Raw genomic sequence first — 23,641 nt, 5'->3', positions numbered from 1 at the left:
AATAAACATTAAAAAAATAAAAAAAAGTTTTAATATCATCACTGATGACCGGAACTATGATACATCAAGAAATTAACAAAATCACTGTTCTATTTATACTGTGATTAATACCCACATCCAATAGTGAAATAAACAGAAACGGTTTCTCAGGTGTGACAGACTTTGGTTAACAAAAATTCACTCTTTGTGTAGCAAAGAAAGACAGTAATTTGATCAAGAAAATGTGCCTATAGGGGCACCTTGGTGGCTCAGTCAGTTGAGCGGCTGACTTCGGCTCAGGTCATAATCTCACAGTTCACGGGTTCCAGCCCTGGGTCAGGTTCTGTGCTGACAGCTCAGAGTCTGGAGCCTGCTTCCGATTCTGTGTCTCCCTCTCTCTCTGCCCCTCCCCCACTCTCACTTTGTCTCACTCTGTCTCTCAAAAATAAATAAAATGTAATAAAAAAAATTTAACAAGAATAGTATCTTCCCTCTAGGAATTGACCTAGGGATTCCAAGATTTATTATTGGATAAATACTTGTTGAGATATGACCCCTGATAGAAAAAACAAGGCCAGTTCAGCTAAAAAATATATAATTTTAGGAATTCTGCAAAGAATGTCATTTTAGACATCACAGAAAAATGGCAGAAGAAAATTTATGGACAGGTAGATCTTATGGTGTTTCTCCAATCACACAGAAGGCCACCCTGTTTGTTTCCCAGGACTACCAAGAGGTCCACAGGTTCCTTCCTAAATGACCCTTAAAGTTCACCCTTTAATGGGGAAAAAAATTAACTTAGCGTTTCCTTTTTAAGTTGAGAAGGAAAAGATACAAGTTTGTTCTTAAAATGTAAAAGGATTAAAGAAAAGGAACAGAAAGTGATGTTATTTGAGTTATAGAAAACGTAATATTGTAACATACTGCCATTAAGTAAACAAACTGGGTGATATTAATTGATTTTAAAGAATGATTCAACATTTGGCATTATGCCCTGACTTGTATACATAATTTCCTTTTTCCTGCCCTCCCTTGAGTCAGGAAGTGTGTTCTTAAGGCATTTGTATTTTCTAAATTGTTTTGAATGTCAGAAAATATGGTTGAAACTTGAAGTAAACTATTTAAATGTTTCTTGGTAAAAACTAATGAATAAATCTTTTCTAACCACGAATAGTAACCAGTTTTTGGCCTAACATAAAGAAGAGCTTACAAATGAAAAATGTATACTTTATTTGCCTCTTAAATGTAACTCAAAATCAAAGTATTAATCTCTATATAGATACAAGGTTCTATAACGTACCGTATTTTTTAATTTAAAAAATGTATGTTAATTTTTAGATGATCAAGATACATAAAAACTATTTGGCTGTGACATAATTAGGCTGGTTATTGAAGCCATGGTGAAAGCCATATTTTAATATATTCTAGATTACAATTTGACCAAATCCAATTTACCTTTTTTCTAATGGATTATAAATATGCTCAGCATTTTTCAGCTAACCACAGTTTCTAAGAGAGTATTCCAAGCCAGCTTCTTATATTTGTTTGAGAAAACAGTATTGCTGTTTTCCAGACTAACTCTCCTAATCACTGCTGGAGAGAGCACAGTTTTCTCCTAATCGGGAATCCCAATCAACAAATTTAATTCTCTTTAAAGAGCAGCAGGATAGCACAATTCTCATGGCAAAATATCAAGTTAATTTGGCAGAATTTTAGATGACATAAAATGCAAATTATCATTTGTTATAAGCACATTTCAACAAAGTAATGCTTTGAAAACTCTGCCTACTCTAAGTCAGATAAAATTACCCAAAGTCACTTAAATACAGTTGATAAAAAACTTCAAAACTTTAAAAGAACCAATTTCAACAAAAGTCTGAATTTAAGGTCTTAATTCTTTAAAATAAGACATTCTCCTACCCATTAAAATATTGCTTACATTATAGTAATCTCCTATTAGTAAGTTCACAATTTTTTTCATGTCTAGTTTAATACTGAAAGTTACCATCATCATACAAAATTATACCATATAAAATTACCATCACTAGCAAAGTAAATATTACTCTCCAGTAAAAGCTAATGCAAAAATAAGTTTACAAAATACACAGAGTTGAAATGTATAATACACATGACTGGCTTACTTTTGGCAAACAGCCTACAAAAACTGGTTTTGAATTTTGAAAAGCTTCTTAAAAGAACATATAAAATGAAATTATTGTTTAATTAGTATAACTATACTTAGCTCCAACTAAAACATTTTAGTCTTTAAAGAAGTTGAACAAAGCTTACCTGTATAGAGCGAACACGAAAAGACAAAAATTTAAACATGGCTACGAAACCATGATGGTGATACAAGAATTTCTGACCGTAAAACTTAGGTTAGAAAGGGAAGGCCAAGCCCCTGCAAAGTTTTCTCCTACCAGCTGTTCTGGCAATTAGAAAATTTCCTGTCAGGCGGGTCCTGAAATGCTAGAAAAAGAGGCCTGACAATTTTCCTGTGGTAAAAGAAAGGAGAAACGTAATGGCGAGGGCACTAATGTAGCTGATAGGTAGGGAGGCCAGAACAGGAAACCAAAAAAGATTTGCTGATAGCAAAATCCTGTTGAAATGTTCTTAACTCCTAATTCCCAGCAATCTAGACAATTTTCACAATCAGTGAGATGAACATTATTTTATTTCAAAATCCTGAGAAATTCTAGTATTTAACTACATGACTCTTCAAAAGCAAATGAAACTAGTCAGCACTATTAAAGTCATAAAAGTCATTGATGCACATGTGAAGTTTTACCCTTTGTAATGCTTACACACACACTCCAAAGGGTAGTCTCAAGACTATTTTAAGGTTATATATAGACAAGTCATGGGTATTCTCTGTCAGTGAGGAATTGTTTCATAACTATGGGAAGAAAATGACCACTTGTTGATTGCAAGCAACTTTTTGATTGTGATATAAGGACAAATTTTTTCAGTTTTAAATGAAAGTAAATTACATTTAAATTCACATTGGTTATAGACATCAATTATCAGCCAGGTTAAAGCCTTTTAGGTCCATGGCTAAAAATCCTAGTTGATAAAATCTAAATTAAAAAAAAAAGTCTAATCCCTGGGTTATTAGTGAGCAAAAAGAATACTTACTGAATGAGCCAAACTGGAAAAGGAGAGGTCAAGTTACCAGACAATCCTTTACTCCATTTCATCCTCTAATAGTCTCCAGAAGTTTTTCTAAGGTATTTTTATTTTGGAAAATATTTTGTAAGTATGCTAAGAGTCAGAATATGATCACTGACATAGTGGCATTTAAACAAAACTCAAGGACAGAAACATCGAGAGCTGTGGGAAAATGCTCTACCTGATGTACATTAACCTATGTGGAACCAACAAAAACATCACGACCTAGATGAACTGAATAAAATAGCTGCATTTTCAAAACCCAAAGAGTCTCTAGAAAACCCCCAAAATGATCAGCTAGTTTTCTGGATGAAGGAACCATGGTCAAGGCAGGCACATACTTGATGATGTATCTAAAATGGGAGCTCAGTTCAGTACTCCTTTACTGAGCAAACATTAGAGTGTCCATTGGGTGCTTACAGGTGCCATATGGCTCTTCCTGTCAGATCACAATTTTGCAGCTATGTTCTATAAATGTTGCTGCTAAATTTAATTTTTATGGCAATATTTTACAAATGACATAATCGAAGTTAAAGAATAAAAAAATTGCTCAATTTAAAAAATTATCCTATATAATACATTAGAATCAACTGGGAGGGGTGCCTGGGTGGCTCAGTCAGTTGAGTATCCGACTCTTGATTTCAGCTCAGGTCATGATCCCAGGGTTGTGGGATCAAGCCCCGTGTTGGGCTCCATGCTAAGCATGGAGCCTACTTGGGATTCTCTCTGTCTCCCTCTGCCTCTCTCTCCTGCTTGCATGCGCTCTCTAAACCCCCCCCCCCAAAAAAAAAACAAACCAAAAAACAAAGAAACAAAACCAGAAAAATCTTTAGAATCAACTGGGACCCAGATAAACGTCCAAGATAAAATTCTGAATTCTGCTAGGAGATTGTGCTGTCCTCTTGATTAAAAATGCATGCCTGAATTTTTCACCAATCTTAAGGAAAGCACTTAAGATTAATTTTCCATCAGAACATGAACCTACCCATCTCCAGAAGGAATTATTTAAGTCTCATTACAATGCTACATAAGGGCAGCAAGGTTAGGACAACCACCTAACATAAAACTGCAGTCTAAACATGAGGTGTCTCTTAAGACTGCCAAGGAGCAGCAAACAAACAGCATGGTTAATGCACAACTGATTAAGACGTACAAAACAAAATAGGAGTGTCTCTATACAGCAGTCATCAACTTTATTCAAGTAATACTTAAGGAACAACCAAATAACCTTTTCGGAATTTAAAGGATTAGTCTGAATTGGCTTTAATGACTACTGATGCTCAGGTTAACAGTCACATTTTGCTGTGTGCTGTGCTTTTTAATATTAGCACTAAGAAAATGAAGCAGTATTTCAAATACCGAAACCTAAAATAAGTTTTCCTGAGTTGAAATAATACCTTAATTAAAACAGTGTGGTACTGCTATGTAAAAGATAAACAGGGCGAGAAAAAGAGTAAAAGAATAAACTTGACACTTTACATCTGAGGGAGGGAGATATTAGGACAGTTGGTTATTTGGGAAATGGAGAAGCCATAGAGGAAAATATTGATACAGATTTGATTATAATATTCAGAAACTTCTCTACATCACAAGGTACCACAAATAAAGTTACAAGACTAGTTCAGGTGATTAGAATCCCTTATAATTATATTACAACTCATCACAGAGCAACTGCTTTATTTGGGTGTTAGCTATTTCCTAACCAAAAATGAAAGCTCTTAGGCCCTTTGGTATACTGCTTAGGGCACTGATTACTGTTTAAGTCCATGCCACTGCCCCTGCCAGATTGTTCTTCAGAACAGGCACCATACTTACTTTTGTATCTCCATAGCAAAGAGCATACAGTAGGAATTCAAATAAAGCCTGCCTGAGTAAGAAGCATATGCTGAAATCTGAAATGGACACTACTTGTGCGGTTGTGTGCATGAAACTAGATATTATTGTTTATGTTTATCCTGCCTCTTTTAACTTTACTTAAATTTGTTATTAAAATTTCAGCTAGTTTTTCTTTATTCTTTTATCTTACTGGTTTTAATGTTTTCCTTACTATTTTAAAAAGTAAATTTTATTATAAAAAGTATGCATGTCCATTACAGAAAACTTAAATAATGAACAAGAAGGAGAAAAACAAAAGAAAAAAAATCACAATTTTATTTAGTGCTTTTCTTTCCAGTTTTTTTTTCTGTATACACACACGCATACACTTGAATCCTACTATATGCATGTATCGCTTTTTTCTATAAAGGGCTGGACAGTAAATGCTTTTTGACTTTGTAGGCCATATGTTCTCTGTCAACTCTGCTACAGTATACTCTGTATACTGAGGCTTAGTATACAGCCAGAATAATCTTTTAAAATTTATTTATTTATTTATTTATTGAGGGGGGTGGGCAGGGCAGAGAGATAGAGAATCCCAAGTAGGCTCCACACTGTCAGTGCAAAGCCTGATGTGGGGCTTGAACTCACGAACTGCGAGATCATGACCTGGGCTGAAATCAAGAGTCACTGCTTAACTGACTGAGCCACTCAGGCGTCCCACAGCCAGAATAATCTTAAAACAGAAATCAGACTGGGTCATGCCCCTGCCTCAAATTCTTCAATGGCTTCCCATCACAGAACAAGACCCCAATTTCTCAGTCTATGGACTGTAAAGCAAGCACTAATAAACACTACTTCATCCTGACTTGGGAATATACTCCCTAAATCATTCAGATACGATGTCAATATTTGGTTTTAGACAGTGTTTTATTATGTTAAGGTCAGACTTTCTCTTTACTAAAACAGGCATGAATAGTCTATTTTATAAAATGTCTTCTTATCTATTAATATAATCACTTAGTGTATCTCCTTTGACCTAAAGATTTGATAATGCAGATCAACAAATGTCCTAAGGTTTGTATTTCTGGGAAAAATCCATTGTTTTAATATATGTATTTGATTTATAATTTATTTTATTTTATTTTTGATGTTTTATTTATTTTTGAGAGACAGAGAGGAGCAGAGAGTGAGGGGGACAGAGGATCCAAAGCAGGCTGTGTGCTGATAGCAGCAAGCCTGATGTGGGGCTTGAACTCACAAACCATGAGATCATGACCCGAGCCAAAGTCAGACGCTTAACTGACTGAGCCATACAGGAGCCCATGATTTGTAAATTTTTAAAAGGATTTTTGCATCTATACTCATAAGTTAAATTGGCACAATTTCCTTTTGTGTGTTAATTTTCATTTTTAGGGCCTTGTTAACTTTACAAAATAAACTAGAAGGCAATGCAAATTTTTCCTATGCTTTGGGACAATTTAAAAACCACAATTTAAATGATCTATTTCTTAAAAGTTTCAAAGATTTCTCCAGGAAATCATAGGCACCGTAGTTGGGAGGCACAGAGTTTAATAGCTTAAATTTCTCCCTTGCTATTGGTATATTAAGTTTTCTATACCTTCATAAATGATACCATCTAGATTTTCCTAGAAAAGCACATATTTCAGCAAGACTTTTGTATTAGTATATAGTTACACTTAGTATTCTGTTTTCAAAATTAAACTTATGGAAAATTTCAAGCATATCCAAAACTAGACAGAATAGCATAAGAAACCCTCATGTCCCCAGCACTCAGCTGTAACAATGACCAACTCACCGCCAATCTAGCTGCATACACTCACTTCACCCTACTCCCATAATTAATTATTTTGAAGCAAATCCCAGACATTATATCACTTCACCTATAAATATTTCTGTTGTTACGATGTTAGAAACTCTTTCCTATCTATGATTATATTGTGTTTTGCTTTCTGAAAGTTGTATATCTGCCTTTTATCTCACCTCCTGTTTTCTCCTTCACTGATTTTGGAATCTGTATTTAGTTCCTTCCTCTGACTTTCCGTAAGTTCACTTTGTAGTTATTTCTCTAGCTTCTTTCACTGAATCCTTAGATCCTTATTTGAATTCTCATTTATTAATAAATTTTTCTTTCAAATATATTTCTAACAATATCATTTAAGATACTGTATTCTAAGCACTGTGGTTACATGAAATTATTTGTTAATTCTTACCACACTGAGATAAGTACTATTATCCATACTAGAGATGAAATAACTGAGGCATAAAGAGAAGTTAAGGAAGCTGCTGCCCACGTTCACACTTTCCTGAAAGTGGGAAGGGCTGTGATGTTGGTGGGAGCATAACCAGGCAAGTCTATCTGGGGAAGGAGCACGTATTACGTACGGCCAGTGGCTGACTTAGGACACAAACCAGGAGGTACTAAAACTTGTGATAAGACCCAGAAGAAAGATAGCTCAGTAGAGGGTCCATAGCAGAGTTCCTGAATGCTTTTCTACACCATATATTATATTCATCTGCAAAAACACCAACCCTGGCCAAACCCAATTATCAATCATTTTCATAACTCCACGACAGCTGAACCATGCTGGGGAAAAATCAACCCCTACGACAGCAACTTAAAATGAACATATTTTTTAAAATGAGTTCTTTAAAAACAAAACAAAAAAGATAAAAATAAAAAATAAAAATAAAATGATTTATTTGGATACAATTTTTTGTATGGACAAATTTTTCAAACCCTGAAAGGTTTAATATCTAAGGTTTTCCATTTAAGTACAGAAGAGTTACTCTCTAGCACACATCCATCAGTAGATAATGTTACAAAGTGCTGAAGTTCTAAGGTTTTAAATCAGAGATAGGAAATATCACGAACCCGAACCAGATAGTAGTGACTTCCTAGAGCACTGAGAGGGGTTCCTTCTAAGATCCTGTCTCAATGGAAAGCATGCTGTGTTCCACTTGCAACATCTCCCATGAGTATGGAGAGAGCGCAAGGGGGCAGCTGCACCAACGCCCGAGGTAAGAATACTGCAGTAAGCAGGGATACATCCTAGGTGGTACTGCTCATCAACTAATCCACACGTGTTTTTGTGTTGTTTTCTTCATGTAGGCACAGAGGTTACAACTTTGAATATATGACAGTATTTCAGATTGACTTAATAAACCATTTATACTTAAGCAGAACTTAATCAAATCAGTTTTCTCTCTTTCCAATTGTGGATTAGATCACTCAAATTGAAAAAAAAATGTGTAGACTCCAGCAAAGGAGAAGCAATTTTGGATCAGAGGTCCCATATGAGGTAGGCAAACCATGAAAAAAAGGGGGGATATTTTATTTTTTTAAAAGCTCTTAGGGGTGGATGAAAGGGACACTAGGGAGTGAAAAAATAGCCCTGAAAGAAAGCCAAAAATGTATCAAAGGGAAACCTTACATGCTTGGAAATTTTGCCTATTGTACACATACTCCATTTAATGCCACCATGCAGGCTAATTATAATGCTATTTATCTCAGAAATATTTTCCTAACTGGTATATACTTACATGTTCTAGAGTATATTTTTCCCATGCTCTGAGTGCTAAAATATACTCTCAGCCAATGAGTTAGAACAACAGACAATACTCTACACAATTAGTAAGTGTCGTTAATATACCACTCCACAAACGTTCCCTGCCAATGAGCACTCTATTGTACTTGCCTGTGTTGAGTGGGTTCTTCACTGTCTATTGTCTACTCTGCTAGTTTCTCTTTCTATAGATTATTTTGTGTTTGACCCATGGTGACTGCAAGAGGTGTGCAAGTTATATGCTGGACTTGTGGCTATGAGTATCACTTTGGATGTTCAAATGCAAGTTTTAAGGCAGCATGAGGGAAACTTCAAGGAAATGGAGGAAATCAGCAGACAACTGGGAACTGGTAAAATTCCCTGGATACTATGAAGGCCATTATACACATTACTGCAGCCTCAGGGTTACTATATGAACAAAAGCTAGAGCATCGTGTGGAAGTTGGAAGAAACTACTGCTAAAGGTCTATCATGACTTCAGGGGATGTTAAAAGAATAGGGGGAATTTCAGGGTGCTGCCTGTGTCCTTCATAGGGGTACTACTCCTTAACCTGGCATTTAAGGTCATCTATGAACTATCTTCCCTGTATCTTTTTAAGGCATTTTTATCACTATTGCTTCTAACAAGCCTTCTCCAATTAAAAAAAAAAATTAATGTTTATTTTTGAGAGAGAGAGAGAGAGAGAGAGAGAGAGAGAGAGGGAAAGGGAGGGAGGGAGGGAGGGAGGGAGAAGAGAGGGCAAGCGAGCTTGAGTCAGGGAGGGGCAGAGAGAGAGAGGGAGACACAGAATTTGAAGCAGGCTCCAGGCTCTGAGCTGTCAGCACAGAGCCTGATGCGGGGCTCGAACTAGTGAACCATGAGATCATGACTTGAGCCAAAGTCGGATGCACGACCGACTGAGCCACCCAGGTACCCCCAAGCTTTCTCCAATTCTTGACAATCATGCAAGGGACTATGATACAAGAGCTACAAAGACTGAGTTGATAAATACAATGTTTAAGACTATAGTCATATAATATTATGAAGTTGATGTCATAAGTAATTAATGTATTCACAGTCACTGGAAATAAATAAGAGAAATGGAAGGGTCAAAGGACCAAGTTAAGAGAAAAGTAACCCATTTCATATTTTTTTTCTGAGGCCAGGCCTATTGTCAGCCACAAAATTACTGCATATCACCATAGTTCCTAAGAGGCATACTTTATCTCTGGTGAAGTCTAAAGACTAGGATCACACTCTGGAAGGAAGAAGACAGAAAAATGAACACTTACTGGGTTCCTACTTTGTGCTAGGCACTTAATTATCTCCTTTAATTCTGAAGCCTCAGAAGAACATTTGCCTGGTACTGCAAGAACCATTAAGATAATTATTTCCCTACTAAGCAAGAAACTGTTTTAATGATGGTTTCAGGATGACTGTAGAGACTTAAACAATCAAGACTCCCTATTTCTTCAGCATGGATCACGAAGAGCATAGACTCCTCTAGCCAGCTGAGAAAAGATGGAAAATTCTGGAGTCCAGGAAGATATCTTGGCTTGATATACTACATAGCACTCTACCTTCTGCTATGAAGGTAGTCTCTCCCCAGCTCCACCAGAATAAAGGCTAAAAATAATCAAGTGTCTAGCAGGGGGTGCGGAGAACAAAAGACACTGGCTAGAACAAGTTAACTGGTGAGAAATTCAACAAGTAATACGTAAATATGGATTAATATGCAAACATTCCTGTTATATTCCAGTATGAATCAATTTAATTGGATACATTTTCTTACACTTTATGATACATGGAGGATATAAAAGTTTTTACTTCAGGTGAGTAAAGACAGGAAAGGATTGAACCTTTTAAAAGTAAAAATAAAGGAAAAGAGTATTGAAATTCCAGAAGATGGAAGAGAAGTGGATCTACGATATGGGAAGAAGGCAGATTGCAGGACAAAGAACAAAGGGAAGAGAGAAGAGATGAGATGGGAAGAAGGGAAACAATCCAGCTAGAATGAAATGGCTCTACCACAAACAGAAACCAGTAGACATGTTCAAGAGACAACACAAGGGCAGCTCCATATATCAAGAGGGTCTGAGTGGAAGTATTTTGTTTAGGAGAAATTTGGCTTACTTTTATGATTATCATTTTAGTCAAACTGATGTAGCTACCTCTCACATTCCACTCCCCACTTTTGGCTTTTGTTTACTCCATTTTCCCATGAGAATGCCTTCACCCAAATATTGACATTTACTTCTAAAAACCTATATCAAAATTTTATGTCTTCTGTGAATTACCTAATTACATCAGTTATACTAATTTTATTTTAAATTCTAGTCAACTTAAATTTTTATCAATGGTTAAATGGTCAAATAGTGCTGCAAGGCTTATATGACAAACAGCAGTACCTAGTGCTTCTGGTACCCTTCCAGCTCTTTTCACTGCTCCCTCTGGTATTTATCTCTAATCAACAACATAAGAAACAACAGGCGTTGGCGAGGAGAAAGGGTAACCCTCTTGCACTATTGGTGGGAATGCAAACTGGTGCAACCACTCTAGGAAACAGTACAGGGGTTCCTCAAAAAGTTAAAAATGGAACTACCTTACTACCCAGCAATCACACTAGGTATTTACCTGAAGAATACAAAAGTACTGATTCAAAGGGTTTCATGCACCCTGATGTTTACAGCAGCATTATTTATAATAGTCAAATTATGGAAAGAGCCCAAGTGTCCATCAACTGATGAGTGGCTAAAGAAGATGTGGTGTGTACACACACACACACACACACACACACACACACACACACACACACACACAGACAGGAATATTACTCAGCCATAAAAAGGAATGAAATCTTGCTGTTTACAACAACATAGATGGAGCTAGAGAGTATTATGTTAAGTGAAATAAGTCCATCAGAGAAAAACAAATTATGATTTCACTCATAGTGGAATTTAAGAAAGAAAACAAATAAACGAAGGAGAAATAAATGAAAGGCAAACCAGGAAACAGACTCTTAACTATAGAGAACTGATGGTTACCAGAGGGGAGGTGGGCAGGTGGATGGGTGAGACAGGTGATGGGGATTAAGGAGTGCACTTGCTGTGATGAGCACCTGGTAATGTATGGAAGTGCTGAATCACTATATTGTACAGCTGAAACTAATATTATACTGTGTTAACTGGAATTTAAATAAAAACTTAAGAAAAAGAATAACCTTATATTTCTTCCTCTTGACTCATCAATGTCAGATATTATCTTCAGACGTTCTATTCTAAGATGACTTAACATTCACATTGCAAGGTATGGTTAAATCAATATTTAGCTTTTATAATTATTGTGACTATGCAAACATTGTTATCTGCTAAGAAATATACTCCAGTTATATTTCTTGTGTACAACTTCTGTTTTCTTCTTAAGTTTGAAGTTGGTTTGTTTTAGAATTTGCTTTCTTGGTGCCTATCTCAAATTCTTCTCACTTTGCCTCTTAAGTGAATTTTCAATACTCCAACCTATTGGATAATTCATCACTTCTATTTTTTTTCCCTAGGAGACAGCCTTCCTGGAATCATCTGTCTGCTTCAATCTGGACTGAGTACTCTCTAAGCCTACAGAATGAACCAGTCTTCTGAAGTACCCTTTATTCATCACAATGGGAAGGAACTGTCTTCATTGTGCTTATAAATGTTGGATCCTTTGTTGCCTGAATCACATGTCTTTTTCTTAGTTAACAACCATCTAGTGTTGGCAAAGCCCATTTTCCAGCAACTTCCTAAAAATAGGTATATGTCTGAAAATATCCTGGTTGAAAATCATTTTCACTAAGCATTTCAAAGGCATTATTCCTTGCCTTCTAACTCAATGTTGAAATGTTTCATATCATTCTTATATCCAGTCCTTTATACATGATATTTAAAAAATCTCTAAATGGGGCACCTGGGTGGCTCAGTCGGTTGAGCTTCTGACTTCGGCTCAGGTCATGATCTCACGGTCTGTGAGTTCGAGCCCCGCGTTGGGCTCTGTGCTGACAGCTTAGAGCCTGGAGCCTGCTTCGGATTCTGTGTCTCCCTCTCTCTCTGACCCTCCCCCATCCATGCTCTGTCTCCCTGTCTCAAAAATAAAATAAACATTAAAAAAAATTTTTTTAAATCTCTAAAAGCTTGTCTTAGTCCATTTGGGCTGCTGTAACAGAATACCATACACTGAGTCACTTATGCTAAACAACAGAGATTTATGTCAGAGTTTTGGAGGCTGGGAAGTCCATATCCAAACTGTCAGCAGAATCAGTGTCTGGTAAGAATCTGTTTCTTCATTCATAGACAGTCATTTTCTTGCTGTGTCTTCACATGGCAGAAGGGGCAGGCAAGTTCTCTGGTCTCTCTCTCTCGTTTTTTAATGTTTGTTTTTGAGAGAGAGGGAGAGGGAGAGGGAGAGGGAGAGGGAGAGGGAGAGGGAGAGGGAGAGGGAGAGAGAGAGAGAGAGAGAGAGAAAGGGAGGGGGGAGGGAGGGAAGGGGGAGAGAGAGGGAGAGAGAGAGTGAGAGAGAGAGAGAGAAAGATAGAGAGATACAGAATCCAAAGCAGGCTCCAGGCTCTATGCTGTCGACACAGAGCCTGACACAGGGCCCAAACTCACAAACTGTGAGATCATGACCTGAGCTGAAGGTGGAAGCTGAAGTCAGAAGCTTAATGGACTGAGCCACCCAGGAGCGACTGTGGGTCTCTTTTATAATGGCACTAATCCCATTCACGAGGCATTTGCCCTCATGACCTAACTGCCTCCTACAGGCCCCACCTCCAAAAACCATTACGTTGGGGATTAAGCTCCAACATATAAATTTTGGGGGGACACATTCAGTCCATAGCAAAACTTCCAGGGTTGTTGAGCACTGGTGTTTGAGAATTCACAATAATGATTCTTCTTGAGAGTAGGTATTCTTGTCTGTTTGTTTTTATTAATAGGCTTTCGGTATGCTGTTTAAATCCAGAGATTCACAGTCCTCATGTTGGGGGAATTTTTTTTTTTTTAATCTAAGAGAATGATTATCACTGTATCATCATGGAAGAAAAAAATGCTAATTTAAATGTGTCACACCATTGACTTTAACAAACATTTTAATTTTAGAGATTTTAAAATGTGGGGGACAAGTATCTTTATCTAATTTCTTCCTTTCCATTTCCCTGTTGTCTCTTTCCGGAATTCTTATTAGGCAGATGTTAGATTGCTTCTTTTTCTTTTTATCTCCTATTTTCTATCTCTTTCTCTTATTCTCTTTTTTGGGAGATTTCCTTAACATTAGCTTCTAAATATTCTACTAAAATGTAAGATATCCCTATCCCATTTTTTTTAAAGAGAGAGAAAGAGTGGGGAGAGGGAGAGAGAGTATCTTAAGCAGAACACAGAGCCCGACATGGGGCTCAGTGTTATGACCCTGAGATGGTGACCTGAGCCAAAATCAAGAGTTGAACGCTTAACCAAGTGAGCCACTCAGGCACCCCCCCACCCCATTTTTAATTCTAAGAATTTATTCTTTTTCTGATTATATAAAAATAGCACCCTACTCTTATTTTAGGATTATCAATTTTGTCTCTTAACACTCAAAAGATAGTAATTTGACTTTTCTTTTTCCTTTTTTCTACATTGTTCCTTCAAGAGCTTATTCTTTCATTTAGAAGCCTTCCTCAAATGTCTAGTGATACTGGGCTTTTTAGTCATACTTAAAAGTGAGGCACTAGGGAGTAGACCAGATGTCCTGGAGCTTGTCAACTGTCAGGCATTTTTGTAGGTTAGTTGGCCAAGTACGCAGCCTTTACGTTAAAGATCTCCTAAATGTCAGTATCTGAAGGACTTTTATGAAAGACCATTCAATTTCTTCAGGAAAGAAGACTTTACTTTTCTGCCTGAAGATACGGTCCTGGTTGGTGTAATGGGTAAGGGAAGGGGGGCATAACACCATTTAGTAGTAGGTTCTCACTTGATCTCCCTGTTTCTAGCCCAGTGCCTCACCCCACTTCCTACTATACTTTGGGTTCTATTAAGTCTGGAGCCACTGTGATTCATTTTTCTCTATAAAATATCTTCTATCTCTTCCAGGGGTAGGAGAGGGAAGAGAATGGAGGCTGTTTATATTGACACTCAACCAATCTCTGTTTTCAGCCTCATGGCATTCTTCCACTTTCCCTGGTACCTGGCAACCTCATTCTTGAGCTCTTCTGGGGCTGTGAGGGCAATAAATAAGGCATACTTCCTGCCCCTATAGCCCTCTAAAAGCACTTAGGTCCTTTAACTTAGGTCCTCTTGTTCTGACTCTTATCTGCTTCTCATATTTATATGTTGTGGTTCAAATTACAGAAGTCTTCTAACTTCAAAGACCATGTTTCTGTTTCTTATTCTCCTTGCTATTTTGTGTGATTATTTACCAGAAGAGAAGAGGACAAAAACAACTTTATTTTTCCATTTAAAGACTTAAAAGTTTCCCTTAAATGCTTGTATGCCTCCAACAGCCTAGCAGAGTTCTTGGTACCTAACAGAAACTCACTAAGTACTTGGCTAATGAACGATTAGAAGTAGTCAGAGTACAGACTAAACAGCTATAACAAAAAGACCCCAAAATACAATGGCTCAAACAAGGTAAGTGCCTATTTTTTTTCTCATGGAGCAGTCCACAGGTAAGAGGGTAAATTAGGGTGAAGAGGTGTCACAAGATCATTAGGTCAATAAAGGACCCAGGCTAATTCTCTCTTGTTACTCTCCATCTATCTTATGGTCTTATTGTGGTCAAAACTGGCTATTCATCATATTCTACATTCTACATTAAAAGGGGCCAATCAACCTACAAGAAAGCCCACCAGTTGAAAAGCTCCCATTGATATAATTATTAATCACAGTTTCTATGGGCCAAGAATCTGGGCTAATGAACATGTAAGCTTGGATGCAGAACCTTTTTCAAAGTTCAGATGAGAATCTAGCCCTGGCCAACTCCTTCACTGCAATCTGTGAGACTCTGAACCAAGGGTTCAGAGAACCAAGGACCCAGTTAAGCTGGGTCTCCCAGATTTATGACCCATAGAAACTGTGAGATAAGAAAATTATGTTGTTTTAAGATACTAAATCCAGGGTAATTTGTTATGCATCAAACACATAACTAATGCTTATGCATCAAACACATAACTAATGCAAGATCTCCATTTTTGCTATTTAAATTATCAGTAATTGACAAAATGAAAACTTTTAATTGTACACTAAAGGCAAATACAATTTAAAAGTATAAGGCTAATATATATTTTGACAATCTTTTGGATTTAATACCATTAAAGAACTAGTAAATATTAGGCTTTTGTCTTATACTCAATCCTAATTCCTATAATCTGGAATGCTCTGCTAAACAACTTGATCCACACTGCTAGTAATATTTTAGTCCTGCGTTTTTTCGACCCTATCTCTAAAATGCGATGTTCTTCCAGATGTAAATGTTACTAATGTTCTGAGGGAAAGTATAAGGCATACAATATCACAATGGAAAATGGTTTTAAACTAGAGAGAATAAAAAATTTGAAGGTTTTCCTTCCAAAGAAAGTGTTACATAAGGAAACATAGGTAACTGGTGGCAGAAAAATCAATATTAACACTTACTATTTGTTTTTATGTTTGCTTAAATGCTAATAAATATATACTACAGATGAATGAAGTAGAATGCCTCAAATAGCTTGGGAGGTGTAGAAATCTAGACTAACTGTGAAGGTACCCTCAGGCACAGGTCCCAGGCACAGGCCTGGGACCCTGTGTTAGCTAACGCTTAGTTTATGCATTCATTTAATTAACAAGCACTTATTGAACACCTACTGGGTACTGGATTTAAAACAAGGAATAAATCAGACACAGTCAATGCCTCATGCAGCTCACAGTTCACTAGGGAATAAGTAAATAAGTAATGGGATCTAATGTGGTATTGCCATTTAGGGTATACTCACAGGTTGCTATGGAAGCACAAAGGAAAAACACTTAGCTCAAGGCAGAAATGGAAATGGTAGTTCTGTCAGGAAGATACCTCAGTTGAAGGGATATCAAACTTGGACCTGAAGGATGACTGGGAATTAACTGGAGGGAGGTGCTAAGGGAAAAGAAATCTGGGAGAGGGACTATCACCCATGAAGGTCCATAAGCAAAAGAGAACCTGATACACTGGAGTGAGTACACTTTCAGGAGAGGGCAGAGGAATGTGGCTGACACGGAGAAGTACACAAAGGCCTTATTATACAGGGCCTCATAGGTCACACTGTAGTGTTCAGACTTTATTTAAAGGAAGCACAAAACCACTGATGATTTTAAGAGGAGTACAATGATCTTACTCTTTCATAAGTGACAAAATATTCATGACAATTTGCATGATTTCTGAAAACTTTCCCAAGATGTTAAAAAGCATAAAAAACATAAAACATTTTTATATACTAGCAATAACTGGATGGAAGACAGCAGAAAAGAAATCCCACTTATAATATAACAAAAACTATAAAATACCCATGAATTATCTTAATAGATTAATGTATAATACTATAAGAAACCATAAAATTTTGATAAAGGATATAAAAGAATATCAGAGTAAATGTTCTTGGGAAGTGAAGACTCAACATTAAAATAATTTTTAAATTATTTAATAATTATTTAATAATTATTAAAATAATTTTCTTCATGTTAATCAGAAAATTTAACGGAATTTTGATAAAAATCCCAATAACCTTTTCAGGAGTACTTGATAAACTGATTGCAAAGTTCATCTGGAAGATGTATAAGACCACAATTCTGAAAAGTAAAAAGGTGGGAGGGCTTGCCTTGCCACATAAAAAAAACATAGTAAAAGTACAGTAATTGAAAATGTATGTGAGACATTCAGGGATGCTATGAAGTGAACTGTGTCCTCCAAAAAGGTATATTCCATTTCTAATCCCCAGGATCTATGAATGTGATCTTATTTGAAAATAAGGTCTTTGTAGATTTAATAATGTTAAGATGAGGTCATAATGGAGTAAGATGGGCCCTAATCCAATGACTAGTATCCTTATGTGAAGAAGGCAATTTGGACATGGAGACTTATAGGGAAAACACCATGTGACAACAGAGGTAGAGATTGGAGTAATGTGTCCAAGGAGCACCAAGGACTGCTGACAGGCACCAGAAACTGGAAAAGTCAAGGAAAGATCCTCTCCCAAAGCCTTCAGAGAGCATTACTCTGTCAACACCTTGGTTTTGGACTTCTAGTCTTCTTGACTGTATGAGAAGAGAACAAATTTCTGTTATTTCAAGCCACCCAGTTTGTGGTACTTTGTCAGGGCAGCCCTAGGAAACTAATACATGGAGTACATGGCAATTTTATATATGATAAAAGAGGAATCTTGAATGAGTAAGCTGTACAGATTTTATTTGTTCAGTAAGTAGAGGTTAGGACAAAAGGCTATTTGGAAAGAAAAGTGAGATTTCTACATCATAATGGGAACTAAAATTCCAAGTAGACCACAGACCTAAATGTAAAACACAAAACCATAGGTGGCAGATGAAAATGTAAGAGGATATTTTTATCACCTTGGGGCTGGGAAGGATCTTCTAACTGAAATATAAAACCCAGAAGTCAGATCTGACCATTTAAAAATGAAAACTTCTGTACAAATACAATGAAAGACCACGTAATAAATGTTAAATAGGGAGAAAACATTTGCAAGAGACATTATAGACATGGAGCTAATATCCAGAATGTATTTGATCATATAGACCATGAGGAGATAATAAGCAACACAAAAGAAAGTTGGTGAAACACAAAAATACAAAGGCCAGTAATACATGGATACTCAACTTCACTAATAATCAAATGAGATGCCAACTGAAATGAGAAAGTATTATTTATTTAAAATGGCTTGAATGAAAAATAATGTCTAATAATATCCAGGGTTGAATAGGGTACGCTTGAACAGATACTCTCATACACTGACACTTTTACAACCTTTTTGGTTTGGACAGCAATTTGGCAATGTCTATTGAAATTTAGATGTTCATACCCATTGTTCTAGCACATCCTTCTCTAAAACTATATCCTACTGAAACACAAGTTCCCAAAAATAAATAGGAGGAAAATTATATTAAGTCTAGGACATGCATAAAATAGAATATCATGCAACAATTTAGAAAGAGGCAGATTGGAGGGCAGGAGCTCTGGGCGAGGGGTGTGTGTGTGTTTGTGTGGGTGTGGGTGTGTTTGTGTGTGTGTGGCTTTTCAGAGGGCGCAGTTTTTCTACGAGTTGAACTACTCTCTGACTGACTGCCCCGAGGGGCTGAAGATGCTGTCCCAGTCGGTGGCGAGGTTCGGCGCAACAGCTCGTTTGTAGCCAGAGTCTGGCGCTGGACGCGCGCCGTGACTGTGCAACTGTCTTCACGAGAATCACGTGTGCCCGCTAGGATTACCCTTCCTGTGTGTGTGCCCTGACCAGCCCGACACTGCCTCAGCCTGGAAGACTTTCAGGTCAGGTTCTGCTTCTCGACCGGTGTGTGCTGTGCCTGAATTTGTGCATCAGGCCAGCTAAAAAGCTAATACGCCAGATCCCCAGCAACACAAGCCTGGCAGTGTGCAAGTAGCCCAGACGGGACACGCCACCCCACAGTGAATCCCGCCCCTAGGAGAGGAGAAGAGAAGGCACACAACAGTCTGACTGTGGCCCCAGCAGTGGGCTGGGGGCAGACATCAGGTCGGACTGCGGCCCCGCCCACTAACTCCAGTTATACACCACAGCACAGGGGAAGTGCACTGCAGGTCCTCACCACGCCAGGGACTCTCCAAAATGACCAAACGGAAGAATTCCCCTCAGAAGAATCTCCAGGAAATAACAACAGCTAATGAACTGATCAAAAAGGATTTAAATAATATAACAGAAAGTGAATTTAGAATAATAGTCATAAAATTAATCGCTGGGCTTGAAAACAGTATACAGGACAGCAGAGAATCTCTTGCCACAAAGATCGAGGGACTAAGGAACAGTCACGAGGAGTTGAAAAACGCTTTAAACGAATTGCAAAACAAAATGGAATCCACGATGGCTCGGCTTGAAGAGGCAGAGGAGAGAATAGGTGAACTAGAAGATAAAGTTATGGAGAAAGAGGAAGCTGAAAGAAAGAGGGATAAAAAAATCCAGGAGTATGAGGGGAAAATTAGAGAACTAAGTGATACACTAAAAAAAAATAATATACGCATAATTGGTATCCCAGAGGAGGAAGAGAGAGGGAAGGGTGCTGAAGGGATACTTGAACAAATTATAGCTGAGAACTTCCCTGAACTGGGGAAGGAAAAAGGCATTGAAATCCAAGAGGCACAGAGAACTCCCTTCAGACGTAACTTGAATCGATCTTCTGCACGACATATCATAGTGAAACTGGCAAAATACAAGGATAAAGAGAAAATTCTGAAAGCAGCAAGGGATAAACGTGCCCTCACATATAAAGGGAGACCTATAAGACTCGTGACTGATCTCTCCTTTGAAACTTGGCAGGCCAGAAAGGCTTGGCACGATATCTACAGTGTGCTAAACAGAAAAAATATGCAGCCGAGAATCCTTTATCCAGCAAGTCTGTCATTTAGAATAGAAGGAGAGATAAAGGTCTTCCCAAACAAACAAAAACTGAAGGAATTTGTCACCACGAAACCAGCCCTACAAGAGATCCTAAGGGGGATCCTGTGAGACAAAGTACCAGAGACATCACTACAAGCATAAAACATACAGACATCACAATGACTCTAAACCCATATCTTTCTATAATAACACTGAATGTAAATGGATTAAATGCGCCAACTAAAAGACATAGGGTCTCAGAATGGATAAAAAAACAAGACCCATCTATTTGCTGTCTACAAGAGACTCATTTTAGATCTGAGGACACCTTTAGATTGAGAGTGAGGGGATGGAGAACTATTTATCATGCTACTGGAAGCCAAAAGAAAGCTGGAGTAGCCATACTTATATCAGACAAACTAGACTTTAAATTAAAGGCTGTAACAAGAGATGAAGAAGGGCATTATATAATAATCACAGGGTCTATCCACCAGGAAGAGCTAACTATTATAAATGTCTATGCGCCAAATACCCGAGCCCCCAGATATATAAAACAATTACTCATAAACATAAGCAACCTCATTGATAAGAATGTGGTCATTGCAGGGGACTTTAACACCCCACTTACAGAAATGGATAGATCATCTAGACACACAGTCAATAAAGAAACAAGGGCCCTGAATGATACATTGGATCAGATGGACTTGACAGATATATTTAGAACTCTGCATCCCAAAGCAACAGAATATACTTTCTTCTCGAGTGCACATGGAACATTCTCCAAGATAGATCATATACTGGGTCACAAAACAGCCCTTCATAAGTTTACAAGAATTGAAATTATACCATGCATACTTTCAGACCACAATGCTATGAAGCTTGAAATCAACCACAGGAAAAAGTCTGGAAAACCTCCAAAAGCATGGAGGTTAAAGAACACCCTACTAACGAATGAGTGGGTCAACCAGGCAATTAGAGAAGAAATTAAAACATATATGGAAACAAACGAAAATGAAAATACAACAATCCAAACGCTCTGGGATGCAGCGAAGGCAGTCCTGAGAGGAAAATACATTGCAATCCAGGCCTATCTCAAGAAACAAGAAAAATCCCAAATACAAAATCTAACAGCACACCTAAAGGAAATAGAAGCAGAACAGCAAAGGCAGCCTAAACCCAGCAGAAGAAGAGAAATAATAAAGATCAGAGCAGAAATAAACAATATAGAATCTAAAAAAACTGTAGAGCAGATCAACGAAACCAAGAGTTGGTTTTTTGAAAAAATAAACAAAATTGACAAACCTCTAGCCAGGCTTCTCAAAAAGAAAAGGGAGATGACCCAAATAGATAAAATCATGAATGAAAATGGAATGATTACAACCAATCCCTCAGAGATACAAACAATTTTCAGGGAATACTATGAAAAATTATATGCCAGCAAATTGGACAACCTGGAAGAAATGGACAAATTTCTAAACACCCACACTCTTCCAAAACTCAATCAGGAGGAAATAGAAAGCTTGAACAGACCCATAACCAGCGAAGAAATTGAATCGGTTATCAAAAATCTCCCAACAAATAAGAGTCCAGGACCAGATGGCTTCCCAGGGGAGTTCTACCAGACATTTAAAGCAGAGATAATACCTATCCTTCTCAAGCTATTCCAAGAAATAGAAAGGGAAGGAAAACTTCCAGACTCATTCTATGAAGCCAGTATTACTTTGATTCCTAAACCAGACAGAGACCCAGTAAAAAAAGAGAACTACAGGCCAATATCCCTGATGAATATGGATGCAAAAATTCTTAATAAGATACTAGCAAATCGAATTCAACAGCATATAAAAAGAATTATTCACCATGATCAAGTGGGATTCATTCCTGGGATGCAGGGCTGGTTCAACATTCGCAAATCGATCAACGTGATACATCACATTAACAAAAAAAAAGAGAAGAACCATATGATCCTGTCAATCGATGCAGAAAAGGCCTTTAACAAAATCCAGCACCCTTTCTTAATAAAAACCCTTGAGAAAGTCGGGATAGAAGGAACATACTTAAAGATCATAAAGGCCATTTATGAAAAGCCCACAGCTAACATCATCCTCAACGGGGAAAAACTGAGAGCTTTTTCCCTGAGATCAGGAACACGACAGGGATGCCCACTGTCACCGCTGCTGTTTAATATAGTGCTGGAAGTTCTAGCATCAGCAATCAGACAACAAAAGGAAATCAAAGGCATCAAAATTGGCAAAGATGAAGTCAAGCTTTCGCTTTTTGCAGATGACATGATATTATACATGGAAAATCCGATAGACTCCACCAAAAGTCTGCTAGAACTGATACATGAATTCAGCAAAGTTGCAGGATACAAAATCAATGTGCAGAAATCAGTTGCATTCTTATACACTAACAATGAAGCAACAGAAAGACAAATGAAGAAACTGATCCCATTCACAATTGCACCAAGAAGCATAAAATACCTAGGAATAAATCTAACCAAAGATGTAAAAGATCTGTATGCTGAAAACTATAGAAAGCTTATGCAGGTAATTGAAGAAGATATAAAGAAATGGAAAGACATTCCCTGCTCATGGATTGGAAGAATAAATATTGTCAAAATGTCAATACTACCCAAAGCTATCTACACATTCAATGCAATCCCTATCAAAATTGCACCAGCATTCTTCTCGAAACTAGAACAAGCAATCCTAAAATTCATATGGAACCACAAAAGGCCCCGAATAGCCAAAGTAATTTTGAAGAAGAAGACCAAAGCAGGAGGCATCACAATCCCAGACTTTAGCCTCTACTACAAAGCTGTCATCATCAAGACAGCATGGTATTGGCATAAAAACAGACACATAGACCAATGGAATAGAATAGAAACCCCAGAACTAGACCCACAAACGTATGGCCAACTCATCTTTGACAAAGCAGGAAAGAACATCCAATGGAAAAAAGACAGTCTCTTTAACAAATGGTGCTGGGAGAACTGGACAGCAACATGCAGAAGGTTGAAACTAGACCACTTTCTCACACCATTCACAAAAATAAACTCAAAATGGATAAAGGACCTGAATGTGAGACAGGAAACCATCAAAACCTTAGAGGAGAAAGCAGGAAAAGACCTCTCTGACCTCAGCCGTAGCAATCTCTTACTCGGCACATCCCCAAAGGCAAGGGAATTAAAAGCAAAAGTGAATTACTGGGACCTTATGAAGATAAAAAGCTTCTGCACAGCAAAGGAAACAACCAACAAAACTAAAAGGCAACCAACGGAATGGGAAAAGATATTTGCAAATGACACATCGGACAAAGGGCTAGTATCCAAAATCTATAAAGAGCTCATCAAACTCCACACCCGAAAAACAAATAACCCAGTGAAGAAATGGGCAGAAAACATGAATAGACACTTCTCTAAAGAAGACATCCGGATGGCCAACAGGCACATGAAAAGATGTTCAACGTCGCTCCTTATCAGGGAAATACAAATCAAAACCACACTCAGATACCACCTCACGC

General features: G+C 37.5%; 1 protein-coding gene across 7 annotated transcripts in view; it reads right to left on the bottom strand.

Moving 5' to 3' along the window:
- RPS6KA3 (ribosomal protein S6 kinase A3) overlaps window positions 1–23,641 on the bottom strand; it is a 124,993-nt gene that overhangs the window by 67,185 nt on the left and 34,167 nt on the right. Inside the window, exon 1 of one of the 7 annotated variants that reach the window (XM_081794331.1) lies at window positions 2,269–2,567. The exons of the other annotated variants lie outside the window; for them this stretch is intronic. Coding sequence (XP_081650457.1) covers window positions 2,269–2,307 — 39 coding nt within the window. The 5' untranslated portion in view covers window positions 2,308–2,567. Of the gene's footprint in view, window positions 1–2,268; window positions 2,568–23,641 lie in introns of those variants that run through there. 7 annotated transcript variants of the gene reach the window in all.

This window comes from Panthera onca, chromosome X (assembly GCF_046562875.1).
Source record: "Panthera onca isolate mPanOnc1 chromosome X, mPanOnc1 haplotype 2, whole genome shotgun sequence".
NCBI lineage: Eukaryota > Metazoa > Chordata > Mammalia > Carnivora > Felidae > Panthera > Panthera onca.
Note: the sequence above shows the minus strand (reverse complement) of the source record. Positions and strands in the feature narration are given on the sequence as shown.